The sequence below is a fragment of the Cydia splendana genome, chromosome 3, assembly GCF_910591565.1.
Source record: "Cydia splendana chromosome 3, ilCydSple1.2, whole genome shotgun sequence".
Classification (NCBI taxonomy): Eukaryota; Metazoa; Arthropoda; class Insecta; order Lepidoptera; family Tortricidae; genus Cydia; species Cydia splendana.
Genome location: NC_085962.1, coordinates 2,636,828 through 2,663,085, shown reverse-complemented (window position 1 = coordinate 2,663,085; position 26,258 = coordinate 2,636,828). Strand labels below are relative to the sequence as shown.

Sequence of the window (26,258 nt, the reverse complement as noted above, 5' to 3'; positions counted from 1 at the left end):
GTAGACATAGACACCGCATCACCGCATTAAAGCGTTTACAAAAACCACGAGGCCACCTCACACATAGGTAAGTACCTACAATTTTAGTTGTAAAATGCTACGATTTGAACAGCACGACTGAATTGTATTCTACACCATTTTAAACTATAGCAGCCCAGGTGCACCCCTAAACCTTAATTTTTAGGGTTCCGTACCTCAAAAGGAAAAATGGAACCCTTATAGAATCACTTTGTTGTCCGTCCGTCCGTCTGTCTATCAAGACCCTTTATCTCGGGAACGCGTGGAGGTATCGAGTTAAAATTAAAATATACTCAGGTCCACAGTCCCTTAAAGCTGTAAAAAAACCAAACTTCTAATTCACGTAAAAAAAAGATACGCCTGTATATGCCACAAAAAACGTAAATTTCGACACTCTCTTAATAAAAAATTGGGTAGGTAAGTACTTCCTAGGTAGGGTTGACCTAGAACTATGAGATTTGGCACTAAGGTAATAATATCGTCTTTCACAAATACAGGGAAAAATTTGAAAATTATAAATTTGTAAAAAACATAGTTAAATTTGTACGCCTCGGTGGGCGAGTCGGACTCGCACTTGTCCGGTTTTTGGACAATTTTTTTATTTACATAAGTCCTGAAATAAGCGCTCTCATACTTTTATCGCGCTTATCTGTCAGACTATGCGATTTTGGTATTAAAGAAAAAGGGGCGGGATATTTGCTGAAAGGGTCAAATGGATTTACCCGAGTTTGAAGTTAAGCGACACTTACGTGGTCTGATTAGTAGTAGTCTGTGGACCAAGGCGATTCACTATCAATTCAGACACTGCTCGACAGAATTTAAAGTTACTAATGTTACTATGTATTGTAAACAGTGGCAGTTGGCAGTTGCGAATCACACTTGCTCTCGAACGCACGCTGTTTTTAAAATGATTCTGTTGTTGTTGTTGTGCGCGCTTGTTGTATTTGTTGTGGCTTCGTGGGTTTACTTCCTTAGCGATGTGAGGAAGTACAACGTCCCTGGACCCACTCCGTATCCCGTTATTGGGAATGGGAATTTATTCCTGTGCGATTCTAATAGTAAGTATTTTTATATTTTATGTGGATTATTAACATACCCCGTGGTTTGGGCTGCTAGAATGGAATTGTTTATTATTCAATAGTAAATAAATAAATAAATTAAATTAAATTGTTTATTCATCATAAATGTTAGGTTACATTGTATGATTGTTAATTAACTTTTTAACCACTATAAAATTTTTCATCGAGCGTGCTCGTGTCGCCGGCGGCACGAAGTTAACACAAAGTTTCGTCTTATGGTAACATTCCATTTCTGACCGGAGCTGCACTACTGGTACTAAACGCGTCGGTGTTATTGTCAATTTTCATAGTAAAATGAACAGTAGTGCAGCTGTCGTTGGAAATGGACACGGCGGTTAAAAGGTTAATATCATCGGTGATAGTGTTAAACTTCAGATAATTACCGCTGCTTTTATTTGGTATTTAATTTACTTAATTACTTATATTAGGTCCTTACCTATGAAATTGGCGTTTTTGTTCATAGATATAAGTCTGATCCTAGTTTTTTTTTTTTTTTACAAAAGTACATACACAATTACAATAAAACTACAATATGATTTCGCCAAACTGCTTGACAGCAATTAATTGTTATTTTTTATTGTTAAGTGTTCAGAATTAAGCCTTGAAAATAGGTCTTTTCATGTGCTGTCGGTTCGAGTATTAAAATTACTTATATTTTTCTAATGGTACCAATTTTCAAGAAATGGAGATATTGAAAACATACCTTAAAGGTGTCAAAAATTACTGGAAAAATTTTGTTTGGTTTGAATTAGCCATCAAAAAAATATCCGCAAAATTAATTGTATGGAAATTCGTGTTTCGTTGAAATTCTCCGAACAAAACGCCAATTTCATAGGTAATGACCTAATACAACGTTTATAAAATAAGAATTTTAAATTAAAGAAAATAACAAGTACCGATCTCCTATTTTAAATGTGGACTCAATTCAGGTAGATTGTTTTACTGACAACTCGAAATATGACTATAATAGAGTTAGACCAAGATAAGTCTGCAACGATTTTGATAGCTCACGCAGTGCAAGTGTTATTTTAAACATCAAAATTCTATGAAATTATGACGTGTAAATAACACTTGCACTGCGTATGCTGTCAAAATCGTTGCAGACTTTTCTTGGTCTTACTCTAGGTATTAATGTTACTTGAATTGCCAAAAATAGATTTTGAATTGCGTCCCCTATCATAAATGTAAAATGTAAAACTTTAATAGAAATTGTAAAAAATGTAAATAAATAAAACTGACTATAAATAAAACATAATTAAATAACTAACCTATAAAACTTAAAAAACGAAATCTAAAAATAAATAAAACTAATCTCAAAATAAATAAAACTAATTTAACACATACCTAACCTAATAGTTAAACATATTTGACTTTAATTGAATGTGATTAACGTTAACTAGAAAAATTAAATTAAATTGTTGATAGACAAGACACGTGATTAAGAGTAAGGTTTTGTTTAGGAAAATTTCAAGTGTGGTATCTTTTAAAACTATGAATAAAACAAATTTAAAAGTGGAAAAAATCACTGTCTTGGGTGGGACCTAAACCCACGACCACTGGATCGCTAGCCCAGTGCCCTGTCATCTGAGCTACCGAGACCTTACCCAATACAGCGATCGTTCGCAAACGATTCTGCTTGATATAAAATTAGAATTAAGAATGTTCAAATTTCTTTTTTGATTGCAGAGTTTTTGCAAATTCTTTCCGAATTGGCAGTACAATATAAAGATGCTTATCGCATATACATCATGTCAGACAGATATTTTGTGCTATCACACCCTAAATACATTGAGGTAAGTATAAATACATGAGTAGGTACCTAAACAGGTAACTACTAATAGCGTTAATAATTATTAACTCAATTAATGAGTCTTAATTGTATTTATCTACATTTTAATTGATTCTATTGTGTTACAAAAATTACGCAAATAAATGACTTATTTTGGTAACACAATGCATAATTTCAACCTACCAGTTTTTTCCGCAAACATCATTTCACTTCTAATTTTGAATATCATTTAAGTTATCGGGATATTCCAAACAATGTATTGATCCTCAGACACAGAAAGCATTGATACTTTTTTATTACCACACTTATAAGTATTAAGCTAATTTTACGGTATAAAACATGTATTTTTGACCTAAGCATTGCCTCTAAAACTGTTAGTGTCATCTCTGACTTTTGTATTAAGCACCTGCTTTAACGCAATGGGTCCCATATAAACATTTGACCCTCAAACAAACCTGATCGACTGATACTATTCATAAAAACTTGTTATTTACCCTATTGCATTGTATCATTGACTATAATTTTTTTTTCCGTTTCACGTGTTCACATAATTACTTTCGGTCACCTTCATATCCAGACAACATACTTAATGCACCTTAATTATGTCCAATTGTATGCAATTTAAACCTTAAAGTACCTGTGCAATATCGCCAGGTAGCATGACCAACTTTTGTGTGTAAGCGGTTTTTACACACTTTTATTCAGCTTCACCGAGCTACATACAACGAGCAATTTACGAGGAACCCGAAAGAATGCATAGAAGTTTGTATGCAAAGTTGGCTAAGCTAATAATATTGCTGACTGTACATAATATAAAAAAAATATCGGGATGACAGATGCTACGAAAACTCGCGTGACTATTTCCATACATTATTTAAGTTTCGATTTCTATAAACTATTGACATATTGGATAGACCCTTCCCTCAGCTGTGTGAATGCCCGACAGGCTCGATCAACTTTGATATATATGTATGCATATATATATATATCTTTTTTTAAGTTTTCTAAGTACCCGTACGATGAGTCACTGACAGTGTCAAAACTGTCATATTACGCTAACGTCTACGTAATTTACTTTCTATACATTCTCGTTCTCGATAGCGTATATGTCAGTGCCAAACTTGTGGTAGCCAGACAGGTCGTCACAATGACCGAGCGATCTTGTATGATACATTAGCTGTTTGTTTATTTTTACGTTTTTTCCGGTATTTTCTGAATTAACGTTGATTTTTGAGCAATATCAAACTGGTTTGACCTGACCTACAAAATTCATTACGAACCAACCAGCCAAAAATACTATAAATAGATTTTTTATAATAGGTGTCTTGGTAATAGTGTAATATTATGTAAGTGTTATATGAGCGAAAGCTTGAAATAAATGATTTTATTTATTTATTTATTAGTCATTTGTTTTATTCCAACTTTAATTCATAATAATTGGTCAAAAGTAAACTAACTGGGCAAAGGGCGTACTTTTGGTTGTACTTACTTATTTCTTTTTTATATCGTACGAAAGTAGAGAATCCTCCAATATACGTGGCCCGACTCGCACTAGGCCGGTTATATAGTATTTAAGTATCTTTAAAAGTTTTTTTTAATAAAAGTTTTTTTAATAATTGGTTATTCCACTTATAGATACAACTAAAAAGGTCGTTTAATTGTTTTTCTAGTAAGTTTCTACATAATTAGGACGTCACTTAAAGGGTTTTTCCGGAATTTTTTGAGGTCAATTTAACTTAAGCGACACTTATTTCGGAAGTTTTTAAGTCTTTTTTAATAACGTTATAATAGTTAAATAGCTATTAAAATTTGACACAATACATGCGTCCACACGTCTCTAAAATGGCTACAAATAATACGTTTTTTTTTCAAAAATAAATCTTTAAAACGCTCTCCTGCACAATTTACAAAATGTCGCTTAAGGGGTTTCTCCTTTCCATCGTCGATAATATTATCGATATTATGGTTTAATATTTTATTTTATTCTACTAAAAAAAACCGTAGTCATGTTAACGCATTGAAGAAGCATTATGTGTTGTTTTGCGGATTTACCTACACAGTAGTAGGTAATTATGTGACACTCTGTCATGTGTAGACAACACGAGCATAAATTTTATAGTTATTGCCGGAGCTACAGGCGTCATTATTCTACCTAATACATAGCAATTATGGGTCAAACACATTTTAGAAAAAAGCTCTATGGACAATACAATATAAGTTAACTGCCAGACCCACCATACAAAATTTTCCTTTTTATAATTTCAACCCCATTGTACGGTAAATTGGGATCAATTTCGCTTGTTTGAGAAAGCAATGAAAGAAAAGAAAAGCTACTTTTTTGGTTTATGAAAAGTTTTTATTTAGATTAAAACAGAGTGTACATTTCAATGCATATATGCGCCTTAAGAGGATATATTACATTTTTATTTTTCAGTCTCAAGTACTAAAAAAATATATCCCGCCTGTCAAGTAAAAACATACTTTTGATTCTCCTAATTAACGTCTACAGAAAAGACGAACACACAAAAAATGAATAGGTATTATGAGCTAGTGCTTAGTTAACGCTCTGTCGTGTCTAGAACATAAATTTTATAGTTAGGTATTGCCGAAGCGATATATATTTTTTGCGTTTTAGTATCTAATACATAGCAATTGCAAAACTAGGTACATTTAGGATGCTGATGGGGCTGCCGCGCTACTTCAGTGTTTCAGGTATCTCTCCCTGTCACACTTCAATACGAATTTACAAGTGCGATAGAGAGACAACACGTCGAACGTGGTTCGCGGTATGCCCTCAGAGTTAGTTTAACACATTCACTGCCACCGACGCACATGTGCGTCCACCGTCATACAAGTTTGTTCCTAGGCCCCGCGCCCTGGCAGTGAATGCGTTAACCCTAGTGCCTAGAAACTCTTGCAACGCTCAAGATCCCACTTTTTGGAATCTTTCCCTTACTCGGATAGGTTCCTGTCTTATACCTTTAAAGGCTTTAAACGAACATTCTCGGAAATCTCGGAAACGGCTCTAACGATTTCGATGAAATTTGCTTGGTTTTCGGGGACGGAAAATCGATCTAGCTATGTCTTTTCTCTAGGAAAACGCGCATTTTTGAGTTTTTAAGCCAAAAGACACTTTGTTTAGTTAGGCTGTTTGTATGTGATTCAACAACAACATAGACTAACACTTTAAACTCTCGCGTTTTGTACACATATTTAATTACACAAACGGGTCTACCGCGATATAATTTCATTGTTTTTACCTTTAATTGTGTGGAAACAATGAAACTATATCGCGGTAGACCCGTTTGTGTATTTAAATAAATATGTAAACATAGACTAAGCCCATTGAGCTTAGCCCCTTTAGTTTTTTTTTTTTTGTTTTCAGCAACTGATATCAAGCACAGAAATAATAAGCAAAGGAATATCCTACAACTTCCTGCGGCCCTGGTTAGGGGATGGCCTCTTGACATCAACAGGTTTGTGTTAACATTAACAATAACACCCTAAAGTGGCCCACAGACTACCAGTTGGCCGGACGATATCAGCCTGTCAGTTGTTCGGAGCTGTCAAATTTTGCGTTTAACTGACAGGCTGATATCGTCCGGCGAACTGGTAATCAGTGGGCCGCTTAAGTTAACCTAGACAGGCGTGGCTCACTCCGCGATTTCGTCGCGTCGCTACAAGTACATGCGGCCCACACCAATTTTGGTGCCTAGCAGTAGTAGTTACCGCGCACCGCTACGGAACGGATGCCTGCTCGCGTTTGCGCCACCGAGCGGTCATATTTATCGTAATAGACGCGTTTTGTTAAGGGGCCCACTGATTAACAGTCCGCCGGACGGTATCGGTCTGTCAGTTAGAACAAAATTATGACAGTTCCGAACAACTGACAGGCCGATACCGTCCGGCGGACTGTTAATCAGTGGGCCCCTTTAGAGAGTGAACCAGAGACCGGACAAACCTTTCCGCGATAAAAGCCTTTCAATGGGCGTCCCTTAAACACGGCTAACACATTGAATTGAAAGACTTTCCAGTTTGAACTGCAAGCCCATTCATTTGACTGACCCTTACCGAAAAGCTAACCTATATACCTTGCAATCCCTTAATAAGGGTTACCCTTATCATTAATCGCTTTTTAAAAATCTTTCCCTTTAGTAATGTCGTAGTTCAGCCTTGCGTGAAAGAGACAGGATTAGTATACAGTGTGGAAAGATAAGTCGGGCCCTGGGGGGAAACTACCTTAAATCCTTAAGCTGGCTCATTTTACATAAAGGAGACATTCCTTTATTTTTAAAAAGAAACAAAACTGCATTCAAAGATTTTCTAAAACTCGCTTGCCTCGCCCGGGACTCGAACCGACTAAAAATTCCAAAAAATAAAAACTCGCAATTTTATTCTACTAGTCGATACAGTTAATGTTATTGATAACATTTCTCCAAGAAACATTAGGTCTTACACTCGTCTGTCGTACAAAATATCTATAGAATCTAATATTTAGTACTCAAGATTTTTTTACACAAGCCAAATTGAATAAAAAAAGAAAAATACTTTGAATGCAGTTTTGTTTCTTTTTAAAAATAAAGAAATGTCTCCTTTAAGTAAAATGAGCCAGCTTAAGGATTTAAGGTTAGTTTCCCTCCAGGGCCCGACTTATCTTTTCACCTGTATATCTACGCTAGTCACGTCGCCGGCGATCGCTCGGATTCGAAGTAATGTGTGCTTTATGAACAAGGTAGACGATTTAAATTAACACGCTTATATGCTAAAACGGAAGCCCTGTATGCTATAAGGCTAACCCTTATAAGCGATATACAAGGTGTTGGTAAGCGGATGATAAGGGTATTGGTCTACCGATTACTCAAATGGGTTAGCTTTATATTTAAATATTTAAAAGCAAAATGAAAGGGTTTCGTTTGGCAAAGGGTATGGTGAGTTAAGCCTTATGCAAAACCCTTACAAAACCCCCTATAAGGGATAGCGGGCCGGTCCCTGGAGTGAACCTTCTGTACCTAGTACTATTATTTATTCTGTGACCTAGACTGGACATATGTGCGCCGCCGGCGTGATAATGATTTGACTCACGGTAGACCGGGCCGTGGCCGGACCGAGGCGTCCGACATGTCATTTTCTATGACGGCTGATCGGTGATCACGTGGTACATTCTATAGAAAACGAAGCGCCGGAAGCTCCGGCCCGGCCCCAGCCCGGTCTAGCTTGAGTCATCCTGTACTCGTTTCAATCCTGTAATAATATTATTGTTTATGTATGACCCACAGTATGACCATAAACAATTAATCTCATAATAATTATGTACAATTAGCCCTAACGCGGTTAGTATTCCTCTGAGCATAAGGTATCGCAACATACTTTTTATAATGATTTCCGTTGATCAAAATACCCAATCCAATTAAAAACCTCTTTATGATGTCGAAAATACCATGTTTACATGATTATCCTGTAATTTACTTTTTGTGGCATTTCCATTGTCAACAACATGACGTGTTCTGTGTTTGTTAAGAATTAATGAAGATTGCATACCTATACCTAAGTAGTTTTATTCTACTCTTAAATGACTGACAGTTGTATGCAGTTTTAAACCTAATCTAAGAAGGAGGAGCTGTATTCTAGTGAGGCAGATCGTATTTTTTATGTAAATCCATAACAATAACATACTTCTTGATAGGTATGCAATACTGTATTGTCAGACAGTTTTTATTTAACCTCTTGTCTGTATATAATAATTATCCTGACCGAGTAATTGGTCATCATTTTGCATTATTTTCGAGGACGATTTTTTCTGCTATTAGAGCATAATATAGGTACCTACAATCAACGATTCTTGACCGCGACACACAAACGAGTATGAAAGGTTAAACAATCACGGGCATGCATTGACATTCGTATTTTGACACAATAATTTTAAATGAAAACAAGTTTTTATTGCAGTAGTACAGTCAAAGAATTTAAATTCAGTACCAATTCGTTCCCCGCCACAGTGACAATTAATATGAATGTCGCCAGGGAGGGGCCACATAACCTGACGTGTATTTTTTTAATTATTTTAATTCGACCTAATTTTAAGATAAATAGTATTGTAAGTATATAGTAAATCTTGTTTATTTTTTTTCTATTTTCGTTATGAATGTGATGATATATTTAATATACTTTAACCGAGAAAAAAACACGTGTAGAAAAATACACGTGAGGTCTCCTTATAAGCCCCCTCCCCCTAACCCGACGTGATCTGTCGTGATTTTTTCGTGACCCCCTATATCCACCACTCTCCTTCCCTATCTAACCTCCCGTGATTTGTGCACAAGCCCTAATCACCAAGACAATCGTCTAGGTCGTCTAGGACGTACTCTAGGTCGTTTCAAAACCAGTTTAAAACCATAACGAGGTATTAGATCTGAATCACGCTGTTATTGCAAGACTTGGATCTATCTTGTTTTGCAACTCTGACCTTCGTATTTAATAAACCTTTTTATATACTTACCTACATGTTGCAAACTAACAGTACATCTGTTAGTTTGCAGTGCATAATTATGTTCCATCGTACTTTTTCGGAAACGTATGAACGTGTCTTGTTATTTCATTATATATATATATATCGTTGTCTAAGTACCCACAACACAAGCCTTCATGGGCTTACCGTGGAGCTTAGTCAATTCGTGTAAAAAAACCGGGCAAGTGCGAGTCGGACTCGCGCACGAAGGGTTCCGTACCAAAATGAAAAAAAAAACGGAAAAAAATGCAAAAAAAAAACGGTCACCCAATGTCACCCATCCAAGTCACTGACCACGCCCGACGTTGCTTAACTTTGGTCATAAATCACGTTTGTTGTATGGGAGCCCCATTCTTCAATCTTTATTTTATTCTGTTTTTAGTTTTTGTTGTTATAGCGGCAACAGAAATACATCATCTGTGAAAATTTCAACTGTCTAGCTATCACGGTTCGTGAGATACAGCCTGGTGACAGACAGACGGACGGACGGACGGACGGACGGACAGCGAAGTCTTAGTAATAGGGTCCCGTTTTACCTTTTGGGTACGGAACCCTAAAAATGTCCTAAATATTTATTTATTTCTTCAGTCAGTTTCGGTACAAAAATTACTGCGGTTGACTGAAGCAGCATGACAAATACGAACGTTTCCGACAAAATACGATGGAAAATAATTATGCACTACATCTGTATATTTTTATTAATCGACTGTCATTCTTCAATAGTTACATTACAAACTTCAAGGACTGGGAAGTAAGAAACTGTCTAAAAAGTGTGTCCGAGCAACAGTAAAAGGGCCGATAATAACTGATAATAGGTAATTCCTTTGTAATAAGACGAAAATGTGAACATATCTTTTACAAAACATATGGTATTTTAAACCCTACGTAATTTTTTTTTTCCCAAATTGGGATTTCGTATTTATTCCGCCCAGAATGAGGAGCTCTTTAAACTGACCAAATTTTATCAAAATTTTACTAAAATTCCAGAAATTTTCGGTAGAACGATTTTTCAGGAGATACTGTGAATTGCGCTTTGTTGTACAGAACAGGGAACTATTCACCAAATGTTATCGAAACCTGACGAAAAAACCAGAACAACAAAATAAGAAATCGGCCCGATTATGAATAAAAGCTTGCAAAAATAAAAATAAAATATTATTTGCAATTTTTGCGAGTTGAAAAAAGTTTTATAAAATATGAGAAATTAAACTTATACTCTTTCAGGTCCAAAATGGAGAAGTCATCGCAAATTTCTTACTCCGGCTTTCCATTACAACATACTCCACACGTTCCTCCCCGTGTTTCTGAAGAATGGAAATATTTTGTGCGGTACACTGAAGAAAAAGGCGGATGGTTCATCTATAGAGTTGTTCCCCATTATGGCTATGGCGGCGCTGGATAATATTACAGGTGGGGATATTGATCTTTAAAAAAAAATCACATCATAAGCCTCTCTTCTAATACGCCACTTGTCCCAATCCTGAGCTAGTCTCATTTAGAAGTGACCCGGTCTCTTCCAAACGAGCGCTCCTTTCATGCGAGAGTTAAAAATTTACAGCACCAAATAATATTTCAGCTTTTTTTTTTTAATTCTTTTGTTATGGATCATTCGAATCTAAACTCATTAGCGCTACGTATATGTACCGCTATCCGTCGGATCTGTTGCCACAATTGTCTGCCGGAGAAATCTGTCCATGTTTGGCGAAAAATAGACAGAGATTTTTCTACTAGAGATCTGTCCTTGCTATTAGGATAGATACATTTAGGGTTGCCATATGTCAGGATTTCCCCTGATATGTCAGGATTTTTGGTTCTTTGTCAGGATGCGGGGGGACTTGGCGAGTGTCAGGATTTTTAAAAAACCTCAACTAACTACAAGAAGGTAGCTAAAAGTTTGGAGTTGCGCAGAGAAATGGAAGGTTATGCTGCAGCGACAGCATAATGGTGGCGATTTAAAAGGCTATCTAGTGTCCCACGAAAGGTTTTGGTATGAGGGATTTGGGTACTTTTATATTTTGTAGGGGGGGATGTGTGATGGTCCAGAAAATTATAAACAATAACAAACTGTATATTTAAGTAGGTAACGATAATTAACGATAAAATAGGTATAATTGAACTTTTGAAAGTAACTTCTGTATATTAGTTAGTATAATTTATGCAGTCATTGATAACTTTGTTTGTTTTCCGCTTACTGCTCCTACACCAGCTATCTTAGATTAAAAATTGTTTTATTAAGGTAGGGCACTCAAGGTCTATTAACACATATAATACTATTATATTATTTTTGTACAAGACTGTTAGTTGCCTAAATAAATTTAAAAAAAAAATGACCAGAATATTCCATTTTTAGGGTTCCGTACCTCAAAAGGAAAAAACGGAACCCTTATAGGATCACTCGTGCGTCTGTCTGTCTGTCTGTCTGTCTGTCTGTCTGTCTGTCTGTCTGTCCGTCTGTCACAGCCGATTTTCTCCGGAACTACTGGACCAATCAAGTTGAAATTTGGTACACATATGTAAGTTTGTGACCCAAATACGGACATGTAACGTAAACAAATGAATTTTAAACATGGGGGCCACTTTTGGGGGGTAAATGAAAAAATGAAAAAATTTAATTTTTCAAACTATATCATGTTACATATCAAATGAAAGAGCTTATTGTAAGGATCTCAAATATATTTTTTTTATAATTTTCGAATAAACAGTTTAGAAGTTATTCAAGAAAATAGGCAAAAAATGACCATTCCCCCCCCCCTTATCTCCGAAACTACTAAGTCTTAAATTAAAAAAAAAATACATAAAATAGGTCTATACCTATAGATGACAGGAAAACCTATTAGAAATGTACAGTCAAGCGTGAGTCGGACTTAATTACAGTTTTTGGTCCAACCCCTACGGATTTTTTAAAGAGATTTCACTCACGTTTCACATAAAAAATACATTGTTAACAGTGCCGGATTACTTAGAGTAGTAGTTTTCTTGGAGTAATTGGTGATAATTTTCTGATAAGATAGTCATTTTAAATATTTAACGGTCTTACCTACTTACGAGTAATTGTAAGGTCAAATTAAAAATAATGTTTAAAAAAATATGTTAAATTGAGAGCTAGCTCAAAGTTTTTTGTACTCGTCGACTTTAATGGTTGAATTAATAAAGACTTTGTAACCAATAAGCAAACCAAGCACGTGCTTACGGCACCACGTTCAGTGGGGGCACCAAAATGCCAGGTTGAAAAAGGTGAACAAATTTTAAAATTAGGGACAGACACATCGTTTTTACCACACGATTTTTTTAGCTGTCCAAAAGCTAATTTGCAAAAATAATGGCGCGTAATTCTTTGGGAAACAATCGGTAGCAGTAGAAGAGTCGTGATTACATGCATAGATTCGATTTCAACCCACTCTTTTGCGGTTCGGCGTTAGGTCTTATGCGAGGCCTTCTGCCTTACGGCAAAGTTAATCTTCTGCCTTAATTACACTTGGGCGTGGATCCAAATCCAAGCTTTCCTCTTTCGCAGCTGGGCCTACTGCCTTTCTCACACTTCGCCAATTCAATTCCAAGCTCTCTGCTTTCTTGCATATTTTATGCATGAAAACAACCTCGCTGAGACCCTTAAATATCGAGCCCTATGCGAAGCTAGGCTGATAGAAAACTGTCCCATCCCTTCTCTGTATGAAATCCTGGATTCGCGCCTGGTTGGGACTATAACTAAAATTGCGTTTTTATATCGAAAAATTTTCGCGCTCGCTTCGCTCGCGTTTTCAATAACTTTATAAGGTATGATAAAGGTGACATTCGGGTGGCGACTGCAGCAACATTACTCTGTTGCAACGTTACTGCTGCAGTACTGTCAACTTCCGTGATGAAATGATGTGACTGATTTCCATACTAAAAGTAAAAATGTACAACTGTCTATCATATTGCGTTTTTATATCGAAAAATTTCCGCGCTCGCTTCGTTCGCGTTTCTAAGCTATGATAAAGGTGACATTCGGGTGGCGACTGCAACAGCATTAGGTACTCTGTTGCAACATTACTGCTGCGGCACTGTCAATTTTCGTGATAAAATGATGTGACTGATTTCCATTCTCAGCTGTAATGCGGCAATGAACTTCTCTCAATTTACCAAAAAATCAATGTAATCTTGATGACCCTAGGGAGAGGGGGCACCTAGAAATGCTTAGGGCATCAAAATATCTTAATCCGGCACTGATTGTTAAAAATTGTGTAATATACGGAACCCTTGGAACGCGAGTCCGACTCGCACTTGGCCGGTTTTTTATATGGTACCTAACCTTATATATGTATTAGCAAGGTAAAATAACGTAAATATAGATTTAAGCAAATGTTTTTTTCTTGTTGCTTAATTGATATTTGTGGTATTTTATAGAAACAATAATGGGGGTGTCCTTGGATGCTCAAAAGGAAAAAGACTCCAAATATGTTAAATCGATTGACGAGTAAGTTTGCATCAGTTAATTATTTTCGCACTAGTTAATTATCTCAATATATAAAACAGTTCCATTACTTAGATACCTAGGTACAGACGCACAGCCTAATCCGTTGAAGCTTGGGAACCTTGAAATATGCATATTTTAAATATTGTAGAGCTCTATTTTTTTTCTTAATTACCTATGGGGGTGAAAATAGAGTTACCATAGTTTTTAACGACTTCGCGCGGACCAAGTCGCGAGTCAAGTAGGCTAGGTTTTACAGTAGGTAGTGATATGACCAAAATTTTGCACATACTTAATAAAATTTAACATATTTTAATGGATAAAGCTCAAACAATGCAGCAGCCCTTATAGTTTCGGTCAATCGGACGGTGATCCATTATTACCCACACATGGGTAACAGTGGATCTTTCTCCACTTTGAGTTAAATTTCATTTAATTTTATTTCTAAGCTTCCTTGAAGGTTTTCTTTTTTAAATAAGGTTTAATAGTTAGATTGATACTCTAGGCTAAAATAAGAAAACGATATAATTCAAGTTGAAATGGCGCAACTACAGCTCTTACAAAAAAGTGATCCACTGTGACCCATGTATATTTTTTTTCAGCGTAAGTCAAATCATGGCAACCAGAATGAGAGACGTGTTCTTGGGCAACGATCTCTTCTTCTCCCTCACACCACACAAGAGGAAACACGACAAAGCGATCGAGTTCATGAACAGACACACGAAGGAAGTCATCGACGCTAGGAGGAAAGAGTTGAATGTCGCCAACGCTAAGAAGTTGGTTGAAAGTTCGGAGTTAGGTCGGTACCTACATTTATTTTTGTTCTTGCTTACAATTTTTTTTTATAAACTGATCGGCGATTGGCTCTAGTCACACCTGATGGAATGTGAAGACAGAGCCTAAGATGGAGCTCACCGGTTCAGTAATAGCCTATTCACTCTAGCTTTAAAGAGACCGTGGTCATATTTCTCAGGGAATACAGATAACGGGAGCGCATAACATATCTACATTCTACACCCCCTTCGGTCGTGTTGTAATTTATCGCCACTCGTTTCGAATTTCCTCTTTTCCGCTCTTGTATCGTAAATAACTATGTTATTGCAGGTATGAAAAACAAGCATGCCTTCCTGGACTTGCTGCTATTGGCCGAAGTTGACGGCAAACAGATCAGTGACGACTGCGTCCGCGACGAAGTCGTCACATTTATGTTTGAAGTACGTATCAAAACCTGTGTAAACCATGAGGTCGATTCTAATGTAACAATGTGTTATGGGTTTTGATACGACCTTGGCGCATTATAGCACGCACGCACAATTACGCACGCACGCATTATTATTATTAGTGTTTAGTTTTAAAATATATTTTTATAATATGTGTGCTCTCGTTTCGGAGGCCAAGATCCTCTTTGGATCGCTGAGCCATATTATTTAGTTAGTTAGTTAATATGTATGCTAGATTTTAAGATAGGTATTTACTCCCATGTATGGGCCACTAGTTGTCTGAAATAAAAATTTTCATTCATTCATTATTTCGTATGCACCAATCAATGTACCGTAAGCCATCTTCAAGGTCGTATCAAAATAAAATTAAAACCCTAACATGTTGTTAAATCTTAATCGGGTCGTTGTTATTATATCCCTTCGTCCTACAGACCTGTTATTTTAGTAGAAAATTAGTACAGAAGCCGAATGATTGAGTAGTAAATTGGGCAATAGGACTATACCTAGGTGGTAGCATAACCTTCCCTTTGTTCTGCTCAACTCCAAACTTTTAGCTAGCTTCTGCACTTTTAGCTAACCCTGACACTTGCCAAGTCCCCCCGCAATCCTGACAAAGAACCAAAAATCCTGACATGTCACGCGAAATCCTGACGTATAGCAACTTTATATAGGACTCAAGGAGTATCCAGACTAGTAAATTTTTCGCCAGTCTGATTAAATTGCCCGATCGAATCAGGACGTGCGGACGCAAACGCCAATTTGGCACGCCGAATTCAACCGCCGATAATGACCGATATTACCGATAAAAATAAATGAGGTTCGGACGCAAGAATACCAATTTGTGACGCCAGTATTTTCGTTCTGGGCATTTTTTCAATTTAGAGGGCTCTAAAATCACCATAAATCTAAAATTGGTGATTAAATTGGAGATTGACGCCAATTTTATTTCTGATCAAATCGGTCGATTTGATCATCCCGTCTGGATACCGCATCACTTTACTTTTTCAGGGTCACGACACTACCGCGTCGGGTACAGTGTACGGATTGTACTGCATCGCGAACCATCCAGAAGTGCAGCAAAGGATTCTAGAAGAACAGACGGAAGTTTTGGGCGGCGATTTAAATAGAGATCCGACCTTTGGGTATGAGCTTTGCAAGATTTAGATATTTATTCTCATTCTCATAATATATATAGGGTTATTGCGTCAGTTCACCGTCCAGTGCCCGTTTCCGTCCACTTGGCGTATATATATTCAAATTACTACCTTAAAGTCAATGTGGAGAAGATCATCTACCAGGTAAGATAGACGTTCTTCAGTTTCTTCACACACTCTTTCTCTCACCCTTACAAGCTCCTTCGTCACTTATAATTATAACTAAACAGAAGTATATTTTCAGAGTAGGTAATTAACATAAACGGTAAAATCCCACGATTCCAAAGAGTAATTAAGATAAGCGGTAAAATCCCACGTGATGGTCTTTTCTTGCGTCGCAAAATTCGCGCGGCGCGACATATCTTTTGTCCCCTTCTAATACCAAGGACTTTACGTCCCCTATTAGTCCGAAAAATTTACTACAATCCGAAAACGCATGCCTGTAGTTTTTACTAAACCAACCGCGACCTTCGAATTGAGAGAGGAAACTAGTTAGACCTCTTTCCAAAACTTTTGTATCATTATAATTAATATTCGTTTCAATCCTACAGCGAGCTCCAACAGATGAAGTATCTAGAGTGCGTGATCAAGGAGAGCCTCCGTTTGTACCCGTCTGTCCCCATGATCCAGAGAATGGTTCCTAAAGACGTCGGTAAGCAGTTAATATTGAAAATACATATAAGTATGAAATATTATGAGACAGGAGGTGGCTATAGGAAGTCTGTGATAAAACAACGCAAACAACTTAATTGTGTTTAGGGTTGTTAGAATTGTCTCGATGAGTATTAGTTGCATGTGGAAAAAAATACAGTCAGCGATAAAAGTTTGTACCAAAAATGATTTTTGTGCCAAAAACTTTTTTTTTCTTCCAGTAATGGCAGGCCTGCGGTTCCCAAAGAACACAACGGTCATGATCAACATATTCCGCATGCACCGGAACCCCGACGTGTTCGAGGACCCCCTAGAGTTCCGACCGGAACGATTTGAGACATCCAGCAGTGCCAAAAACGCGTTCAGTTGGATCCCGTTTAGCGCTGGGCCTAGGAACTGCATTGGTGAGATTTTTTCTATATATTAAATTACCATTTACCATGCCAGTGGAAGAGCCTATTCATATCGGAGGCGATTTAAATGGGCATGTGGGAGCCAGAAGTGATGCACATCGGGACGCACATGGCGGGTACGGGTACGGAAAACAGAACCAAAAAGGAATAGATATTCTGAATTTTGCTACTAAATTTAACTATAAAATCATTAACACATGTTTTAAGAAAAAGGAGGAACATCTTATTACTTATAAGAGCGGAAGGGCAGCAACACAGATTGATTACATGATTTCCCCAAAATCGATGCTAAAATGGTACCGCGATTGCAAAGTCATTCCAGGGGAAGCTCTAACAGCGCAGCACAGACTATTAGTAGCAGTCATGCAACTTCCGAAACCGGTTAGGACCCATGTAGACAAAACCGAGCGAATAAAATGGAAGAACATACACAGTGCCAAGGGTAACCATTTCATCGACCGCATAAAAACCTATTTAAACCAAGATATTGATGACAAAGAAAAGCCGGCGCACGAAAAGTGGACAGATTTCGAAACGTATTGCCAGGAAAACGCAAGAAAGATACTGGGCGTATCTAAAGGCCGCCTTGCTATGGCAAAAGACACTACATGGTGGAATAGCGATATCAAAGAATTAATCAATGCTAAGCGCGACGCGTTTAAACTATGGCAAAAATCTGGACTAGAGGAAGACCGAGAGGGTTACAAAACGTTGAAAACCATAACAAAAGCTGCAGTCGCGCAAACAAGAGCAATGTCTAACCAAAAGTTCTATGAGAAATTGGAAAGCGCCCCGGATGAAACTACCATATTCAAAATTGCTAAACAACGTCACAAATCATCACTGGATATCAAGTGCAATAAATATATAAAAGACGATCAAGGTAGATTACTGACAGAAAACGCATCAATAAACCGTAGATGGAAACAATATTATGAAACACTCCTTAATGAAGAGTATGCTAGTGAGCCACTACCAGAGCTACCACCTTCTGAGGGACCTATAGACTGTATATCACCAACAGAAATAAAACTCGCGTTACGCCAAATGAAGTGCATACGAAATAATGAATGAATGAAAATCTTTATTTCAGACAACTAGTGGCCCATACATAGGAGTAAATACCTATCTTAAAATCTAGCATACATATTAACTAACTAACTAACTAATATGGCTCAGCGATCCAAAGAGGATCTTGGCCTCCGAAACGAGAGCACACATATTATAAAAATATATTTTAAAACTAAACACTAATAATAATAATGCGTGCGTGCGTAATTGTGCGTGCGTGCTATAATGCGCCAAGGTCGTATCAAAACCCATAACACATTGTTACATTAGAATCGACCTCATGGTTTACAACAGGTTTTGATACGTACTTCAAACATAAATGTGACGACTTCGTCTCGGACGCAGTCGTCACTGATCTGTTTGCCGTCAACTTCGGCCAATAGCAGCAAGTCCAGGAAGGCATGCTTGTTTTTCATACCTGCAATAACATAGTTATTTACGATACAAGTGCGGAAAAGAGGAAATTCGAAACGAGTGGCGATAAATTACAACACGACCGAAGGGGGTGTAGAATGTAGATATGTTATGCGCTCCCGTTATCTGTATTCCCTGAGAAATATGACCTCGGTCTCTTTAAAGCTAGAGTGAATAGGCTATTACTGAACCGGTGAGCTCCATCTTAGGCTCTGTCTTCACATTCCATCAGGTGTGACTAGAGCCAATCGCCGATCAGTTTATAAAAAAAAATTGTAAGCTAGAACAAAAATAAATGTAGGTACCGACTTAACTCCGAACTTTCAACCAACTTCTTAGCGTTGGCGACATTCAACTCTTTCCTCCTAGCGTCGATGACTTCCTTCGTGTGTCTGTTCATGGACTCGATCGCTTTGTCGTGTTTCCTCTTGTGTGGTGTGAGGGAGAAGAAGAGATCGTTGCCCAAGAACACCAAACCCAAGAAACCCATCCAACGGCGGGCAGTTCGTATTGTCGGCGATCCCGAACTTACTGACGGCTTAGAACCTCTTAGCCTTCGGAGAGACGTTGGCTCTCTTTGCATGTTCTACCGTCTGTACAATGGGGAGTGCTCGGAAGAACTTTTTGATTTGGTGCCATCGTCTCGTTTCTATCACCGCACCTCCCGCCAAAGGAGCAAAGTTCATCCCCACTTCTTAGATACATGGCACACCAAGAATAAGCGGGCATCTCGCTCGTTTCTTCCCAGAACGTGCAGAATGTGGAATGACTTGCCTCCTGAGGTATTTCTTTTGCGCTACGACATGGGATTCTTCAAGAAGCGGGTATTTAGGGTTCTCAAGGGTCGGCAACGCTTAAGTGGCTCCTGTGATATTGCTTATGTCCATGGGCGACGATGACCGCTTCCCATCAGGCGGCTCGTCTGCTCGTTTGCTGACTATAACATAAAAAAATAAGGCCAAGACTCATTTTGGGTCATCGCGCCAACCAGTATTCAGTATTCATTTATTTCTTGCTTCTATGGTACATTTTTAGTAAGTAAGTAAGTATATCCCAGGACAGGCCTTACGGGCACTAAGAATGGTGCTAGTTCAGCGGTGTCACTAATTCGAGCCAATCGTGTAGTCTAACGCAACTAATTGCGACTAATCGCCCGCGTGATGCGAACTCATCAACCAATCGCGTTGTAGCGGTGGTACACCGCTGTATACCTTGGCCGCCAAAGACGTCAAGTCACGCGCGCGGCTCCAGCCCAATATAAACCTTCGTGCATTCTGACAAGATTCACGATGACGCGCCGCGCACGATAGACGTGGTGTTCAAAGGGTTTAATTTTAAGAGGGGCGGGGACGACCGCGTCGCCATACAAACGTAGTCCCTAGTTTCCTCTCTGGACATTAACACTATAGAAAGTATGCTTACACAATTACTGATAACCACTGCTAATAATACACTGTTGATAATTGATTGATTGATTGACTGATTACTGATTAGTTTGCATACCTTACGTCATATTACAAATTTCAAATATGGAACCAACGTCTATCTGAACACTTCTTGACTGATTACTGGTGAGTCTGCATACCTTACGTCATAATACAAATTTCAAATATGGAAAGTCAATCTAAACACTTCACACACACACAGAAAATATTACCTTTAGGATAGTTTGTCACCAACCTATTCTTTTTTATTCAGGTCAAAAATTCGCAATGCTGGAAATGAAAGTGACCTTATCAACCATTGTGAGGAACTTCGAGCTGTCTCCGTGTGGTGATGAACCGGAGCCCTGCGGAGACCTCATACTGAGGTCCAGGAATGGGGTGCATGTCAAGATGATGCCGAGGAATTAATAGTTGCAAGTCGACGTTTGTCTTATCATATCATTGATATAATGTCCCGGGTATACAGTGTGTTTTTTTTAAGTGGGACAGTATGGGGAAATCCTAAAGTATAAGAGATACAGGGAAACTGTCTTAGGAAACATTAGGTACTTTTTTGTGAAAAAAAATTGGTATAGTCAAAATTTTGGTCAAGTGTGAGTTGTCCCTAAAAATGATTAATTTTGATGAAATTTTTTTTTGACGCACATCTACTCAGTTTTATGAGGGGATCATTTTATTGTATGGGAAGAAAAAAATCGGGACAGCAGAAGTTAGGTAAATTTAATAAAATAATTTTACATTAAAGTAAATGTTCAAAGTGGCCTCCCTCTTGTCGAATGCAGGCACGAGCGCGTTTCAGAACACCTCTGGTAGCTTTAGACAAGGCGTTGTGATGTATGTTGTTCAAATGATAATGCACTGCGTCTTTTAACTCTTGTACCGAGTTGTAAGTATCTGCATAAATTCGACCTTTAAGGTACCCCCAAATGAAAAAATCCAACGGTGTTAAATCGGGTGAACGTGGTGGCCATTTAATAGGGCCATTTGTGCCCATCCAGCGATCAAGAAAATGTTCATTTAAAAACTGTTTCGTAGCGATACTATTGTGGGCAGGGGCGCCGTCTTGTTGGTAGATGATATTATTCAAATTATTTAATGGAATTGCCATATCTACTAAATCCACAGCCATGTTTAATATTTCCTGATATTTTTGACTATTCAATGTTCCATGGTAAATTTTAATGGCAAAGATTTTATTATCTAATATTGCACACCAACAATTAAAGGAAAAGCGGACCTGGTTATGGGTTGCCGTAGTTCGGAAGGGGTTTGTACGTGCCCAAAAATGATTATTTTTTCTATTGTACATGCCATTGTTTGAAAAATTGCATTCATCTGTCCAAATAATCCGGCTTGGAAAAGACGGGTTTCTAATCGAGCATGCTACAAACCACTGGCAAAATGCTAATCTCCGGTCAGTGTCTCCTGGAAGCAATGCTTGTACAAGATGACCTTCTATGTAACACTTGTACTTGTAAGCCTTCAATACCTTTCGTACTGTAGATTTATGCACACCGATAGTGTTAGCAGCTTCCCTCAATGAGGCTTTTGGGTAGGCTTCAAAATATCCTAAGATTGCGATAGTTGTAAATTCATTTATTACTGTGGCTCGTCTCTTCCGTTTTAATTTAAAACAGCCTCCCTTTCTTAAATTTTTCACCAGTTTGTCAAAAATTTTGCGGTCCGGTTGATCGCGGTCCGGATAACGTTCCCGATACCACTGTAACGCATTCACAGAGCTACGATAATTTACAAAATACGCTTCAATTAAATCTACTTTATGCGAGTTTGGTAATTCCATGACGAAAACTTAACATAATGTTAACTTTAAACAATGAAATATCAAGTAAAATACTGTTTGTTTCAAGAAGTTCCAAATTTAAAATTTGTTATTTTTTTAAATTAGATTTGTAAGGTAAGGCTCGCGTAAGAATATCTTAAAGTATTTTAATCCTTTTTAAACCAAATAAAGTGTTCCAAATTCAAATGTAAAACTGGAATAGGCAATATTTTTTAAATAAAAACCTTGCAGTGGGCAGTGGTTTTCAATTTACACGGGTTGTAAAAATGAAAACGATTTTCTTAAATTTGACTAACTTCTGCTGTCCCGATTTTTTTCTTCCCATACAATAAAATGATCCCCTCATGAAACTGAGTAGATGTGCGTCAAAAAAAAATTTCATCAAAATTAATCATTTTTAGGGACAACTCACACTTGACCAAAATTTTGACTATACCATTTTTTTTTTTCACAAAAAAGTACCTAATGTTTCCTAAGACAGTTTCCCTGTATCTCTTATACTTTGGGATTTCCCCATACTGTCCCACTTAAAAAAAACACACTGTATAGATGTCACGTTGTGGAAACTTTCCAAAAAGTATAAGCCATAAATGAAATTTTGATTTTGATAATGGTATATTTGGACGATTTCATACAAAATATGAGAAGTTTTACCTTATTAGCTTATTACTTTTCATAGGTCAAGTATGTCGGTGGTCCCTAAACCTGCCTAAATATTAGTGGTTTTCTATTTTTACTGACTAGAATTTAATTCCTTACATTTTATTATTTCGATGGCCAGTCGATTTGTTGGTAAGAAGTTAACATACATATAGTTAGATTAGTTAGTAATATTTAGTTAAATTATATAAATAGTTTCGAATAGAATGGTGTCGGTGTCGGGCTTATGCTAATGAAAAAAAATATGCTAAAACACCTCACTGGCGATATAAAATAAAATGTTTTTATTTATTCCATTAATTTGAGTTTTAATTTCAATAACATTTAACATAATTATGTCATAAATTTATTATATAATTATTGACCGAAGCGAAGCGAAGGTCTACGTTTTGACTCGGGCATTTTGCTTTCGTATGTCCGGATGTTCTCCTCTACAGGTCGCAATTCTTAACCGATTCTCGTGAAATTTTGTGACCGAATTTTATGACTAAATATTTTTTTTTTGTCAATCCGGTTTTTGGAATTTTTTAAAAATGGCGGAGTCGTGATACCTGGCGCCTAAACAAATAGTCGTATCGATATCTTAAGAGTTTTTTCTTTTTGAGACATGTTTACAGAGTTAATAGCAAAAAATGCAGAAAAAAAATATCGCTGGTTTAGGCGGTATTTAGATATTTAGTTTTGTATTTCCGGATGTTCTCCTCTACAGGTCGCAATTCTTAACCGATTCTCATGAAATTTTGTGACCAGATTCTATGACTAAATAAATTTTTTTTGTCAATCCGGTTTTTGGAAATTTTTAAAAATGGCGGAGTCGTGATACTTGACGCCTAAACAAATAGTCGTATCGATATCATAAGAGTTTTTTCTTTTTGATATATGTTTATAGATTAAATGGCCAAAAATTCAGAAAATTTGTATCGCTGGTTTCGGCGGTATTTAGATATTTAGTTTTTACTTGAGAATGAGTAGCTAAATTTCGTCAGCTTTAGTAAGAACTATCATGGCGCATTTTGCAAACGTTCGCTTTTTTGTTTGCATAGGGAGGTCCCTGGTTCCATCCCCAGTAATTGTATGCTGCTACATAACTTTTTGTATTTTTTTATACTTAAATTTCGTATCAATTGTTGTTTTTTATTTTATTTTTTTATTTTGAAAAAATGAAAAAAATCGTATTTTTTATTTATCAAGCGCGGGCTAAGCGCATTCGTTTATTTTTTGCAAGAGATGATGGCTTTTTGCGCTTTAAAGAAAATTTGATTCTTGAATATACGGCGCCATACCTTTGGCCTATGCTCGTCTAGATGGCGACACCATTTTATATTTAACAATTTTTACTCATATCAGTAAAAGAACATGGGTCAAAATCATATGGCGTTCTAAAAATAAAAAAAATCATTTATCCATACGAGTATATACATTTATTGATATTTTTGTTTCATTTTCATTTTAATCCTGTATCGAAAGATGGCAGTAAATTTACTGTGACTACAAAATTTAGTATGACAATAACCCTCTACTACATATAGGGACCGTGCGTGTTGGAGTGTCTGCCATCTTGTGGCCTGAATCGGAAACATGTACATTGCCAAAACAAGTTCTACCATCTACCGTTCTTGTAGGTACGTTTCCTTATGCATAGTAGGTTCTGTCATCTTGTGGGCTACATCGGAAGCATAAACATCACATTTACGCCTCACGCCAAAAATCTGACGGCTCCTATGCTACCCCCTATAGTTCACGCACGCCCACTATAGGGACCGTGCGCGTTGTAGGGCCTGCCATCTTGTGGCCTGAATCGGAAACATATGTGCACATGTACATTGTCAAAGCAAGTGCTACCATCTACCGTTCTCGTAAGTACGTTTCCTTGTGCATAGTAGGTTCTGCCATCTCGTGGGCTACATCGGAATCATAAACTACTCATCTACGCTTCGCGCCAAAGATCTGACGGCTCCTGTGCTGCCCCCTATAGTTTATGCACGTCCCCTATACACTTTATTCTCTTTAGATTAGATATTTAAATTCTTATTCGAGAATAAGTAACCAAATTTCGTCAGCTCATCTAAATGCTATCATAGCGCAGTTGGAAAGACGCTTACAAGCAAGGATATGGGATAGGTACCCGGTTCGATCCCCAGTAAATGCAAATATTTTTATTAATTTTTTGCACTTAAACATCGTATTGCTGATTGATCAAGCGAGCGCGAAGCGCGAGGTAAGCGTATTCGTTTGAGTTTTTGTTTGAACATTTTTTTAGCGGTTTTAGTTCAAGGGCATGGCTGTTCCAGGAATCAATTTCCACTTACGTTTATAGCATGGGCGGTCACCATCCATAAATCGCAGGGGTTAACATTGCCTAGGGTAGTGGTCGACCTTGGGCTCAGGGAACTAGCTGTAGGTTGCTCGTACGTTGCGCTTTCCCGGGCGCAAAGTCTAACTAACAATAATGTTAGTTAGACTTTGAGCCTTTTAATTTGGATCGCCTCGCTAAAATGGCCCATAATTTCCGCAAATCATTTTTTCTTCGAGGCAATTACTCCGTTCTCATTTTTTCCCAGTGGAATTTCTTCGCTTTATTTAATTTTTCGTGTACATTTTTTCATAAACTAAATTTTCCTTTTCTCAATTTATTCCCTTTTCTTTTTAATCCTAGTAGTTAAAATAACCAGTAGGTTTTTTTTTCACTAATTAAATATTCTCTATCTCCATATTTTCTCTTTTTTTTAATGCTAGTGGTAAAAATAACCAGGTTTTTTTCAAATAGGTAGGTTAGGGTTATTTTTTTTGATAACCCTAAAAACGAAACTGATCCCAGAGATAGGTAGGTTAGGGTTATTTTTTTTTGATGACCCTAAAAACGAAACTGCTCCCAGAGATAGGTAGGTTAGGGTTATTTTTTTTGATGACCCTAAAAACGAATCTGCTCCCAGAGATAGGTAGGTTAGAGTTATTGGCTGACAGCGTTTGGTTTTTTACTTGTAGTTTTTTTAGATTATGCTTTAATTTTAGTGTTTTTGATATTTGTTGTATGTGAAATACCTACAAGTAACAAATATAATTACTACACTAATAACATACAGTAACAAGAAAATATTATCCTAGATATTTAAAAGAACGAAAACTATAAGGAAAAGATTAATTTAAAAATATTAAAAATAGGCGATTGCGTAAGAAAACCATTGGGAAAATATGGGAACGGATTAATTGCTACCGAGAATGAATGATTTCGGGAAATTATGGGCAACGCAAAATATGAGAACGGAGTAATTGCCTCGAAGAAAAAATGATTTTCGGAAATTATGGGCCACACTCGCGCACGAAGCTTCTTAGTTGCAGTTTACAGGTTAATTCAAAGGTAATGTTGGTTTCCTAACATAAGTAGAGTTAGACCAAGAAAAGTCTGCAGAGATTTTGACACTGGCACAAATAACATTGGCACTGCGTGTGCTGTCAAAATGTGTATACTTAAGGGGCATCGACCGTACACTGACATCGGAATGATATTTTTATCATGTTATTTAGTAGTCATCGTGCGTCTCGCTTGCGCCAATACATGTACGGACAAGAACGAATGAAATGCAC

General features: G+C 37.2%; 1 protein-coding gene across 1 annotated transcript; it reads left to right on the top strand.

The window, feature by feature from the left end:
- The first annotated feature begins 884 nt into the window (after positions 1-884).
- Positions 885-20,672, top strand: LOC134806407 (cytochrome P450 4d2-like). Its single transcript, XM_063779671.1, has 11 exons — positions 885-1,076; positions 2,784-2,890; positions 6,272-6,362; positions 10,616-10,801; positions 13,778-13,847; positions 14,447-14,643; positions 14,949-15,058; positions 16,073-16,206; positions 16,770-16,870; positions 17,091-17,273; positions 20,466-20,672. Exons 1-11 carry the CDS (start codon positions 926-928, stop codon positions 20,618-20,620), a joined length of 1,485 nt encoding a protein of 494 aa, XP_063635741.1. The 5' UTR covers positions 885-925; the 3' UTR covers positions 20,621-20,672.
- Positions 20,673-26,258: the final 5,586 nt, after the last annotated feature.

Bases quoted from the DNA above. Each gene is read 5' to 3' on its own strand.
- LOC134806407 (XM_063779671.1), top strand. From the start codon at position 926: ATGATTCTGTTGTTGTTGTTGTGCGCGCTTGTTGTATTTGTTGTGGCT. The intron at 2,891-6,271 runs GTAAGTATAAAT...TTTTGTTTTCAG, and splicing joins CACACCCTAAATACATTGAG to CAACTGATATCAAGCACAGA. The intron at 13,848-14,446 runs GTAAGTTTGCAT...ATTTTTTTTCAG, and splicing joins TATGTTAAATCGATTGACGA to CGTAAGTCAAATCATGGCAA.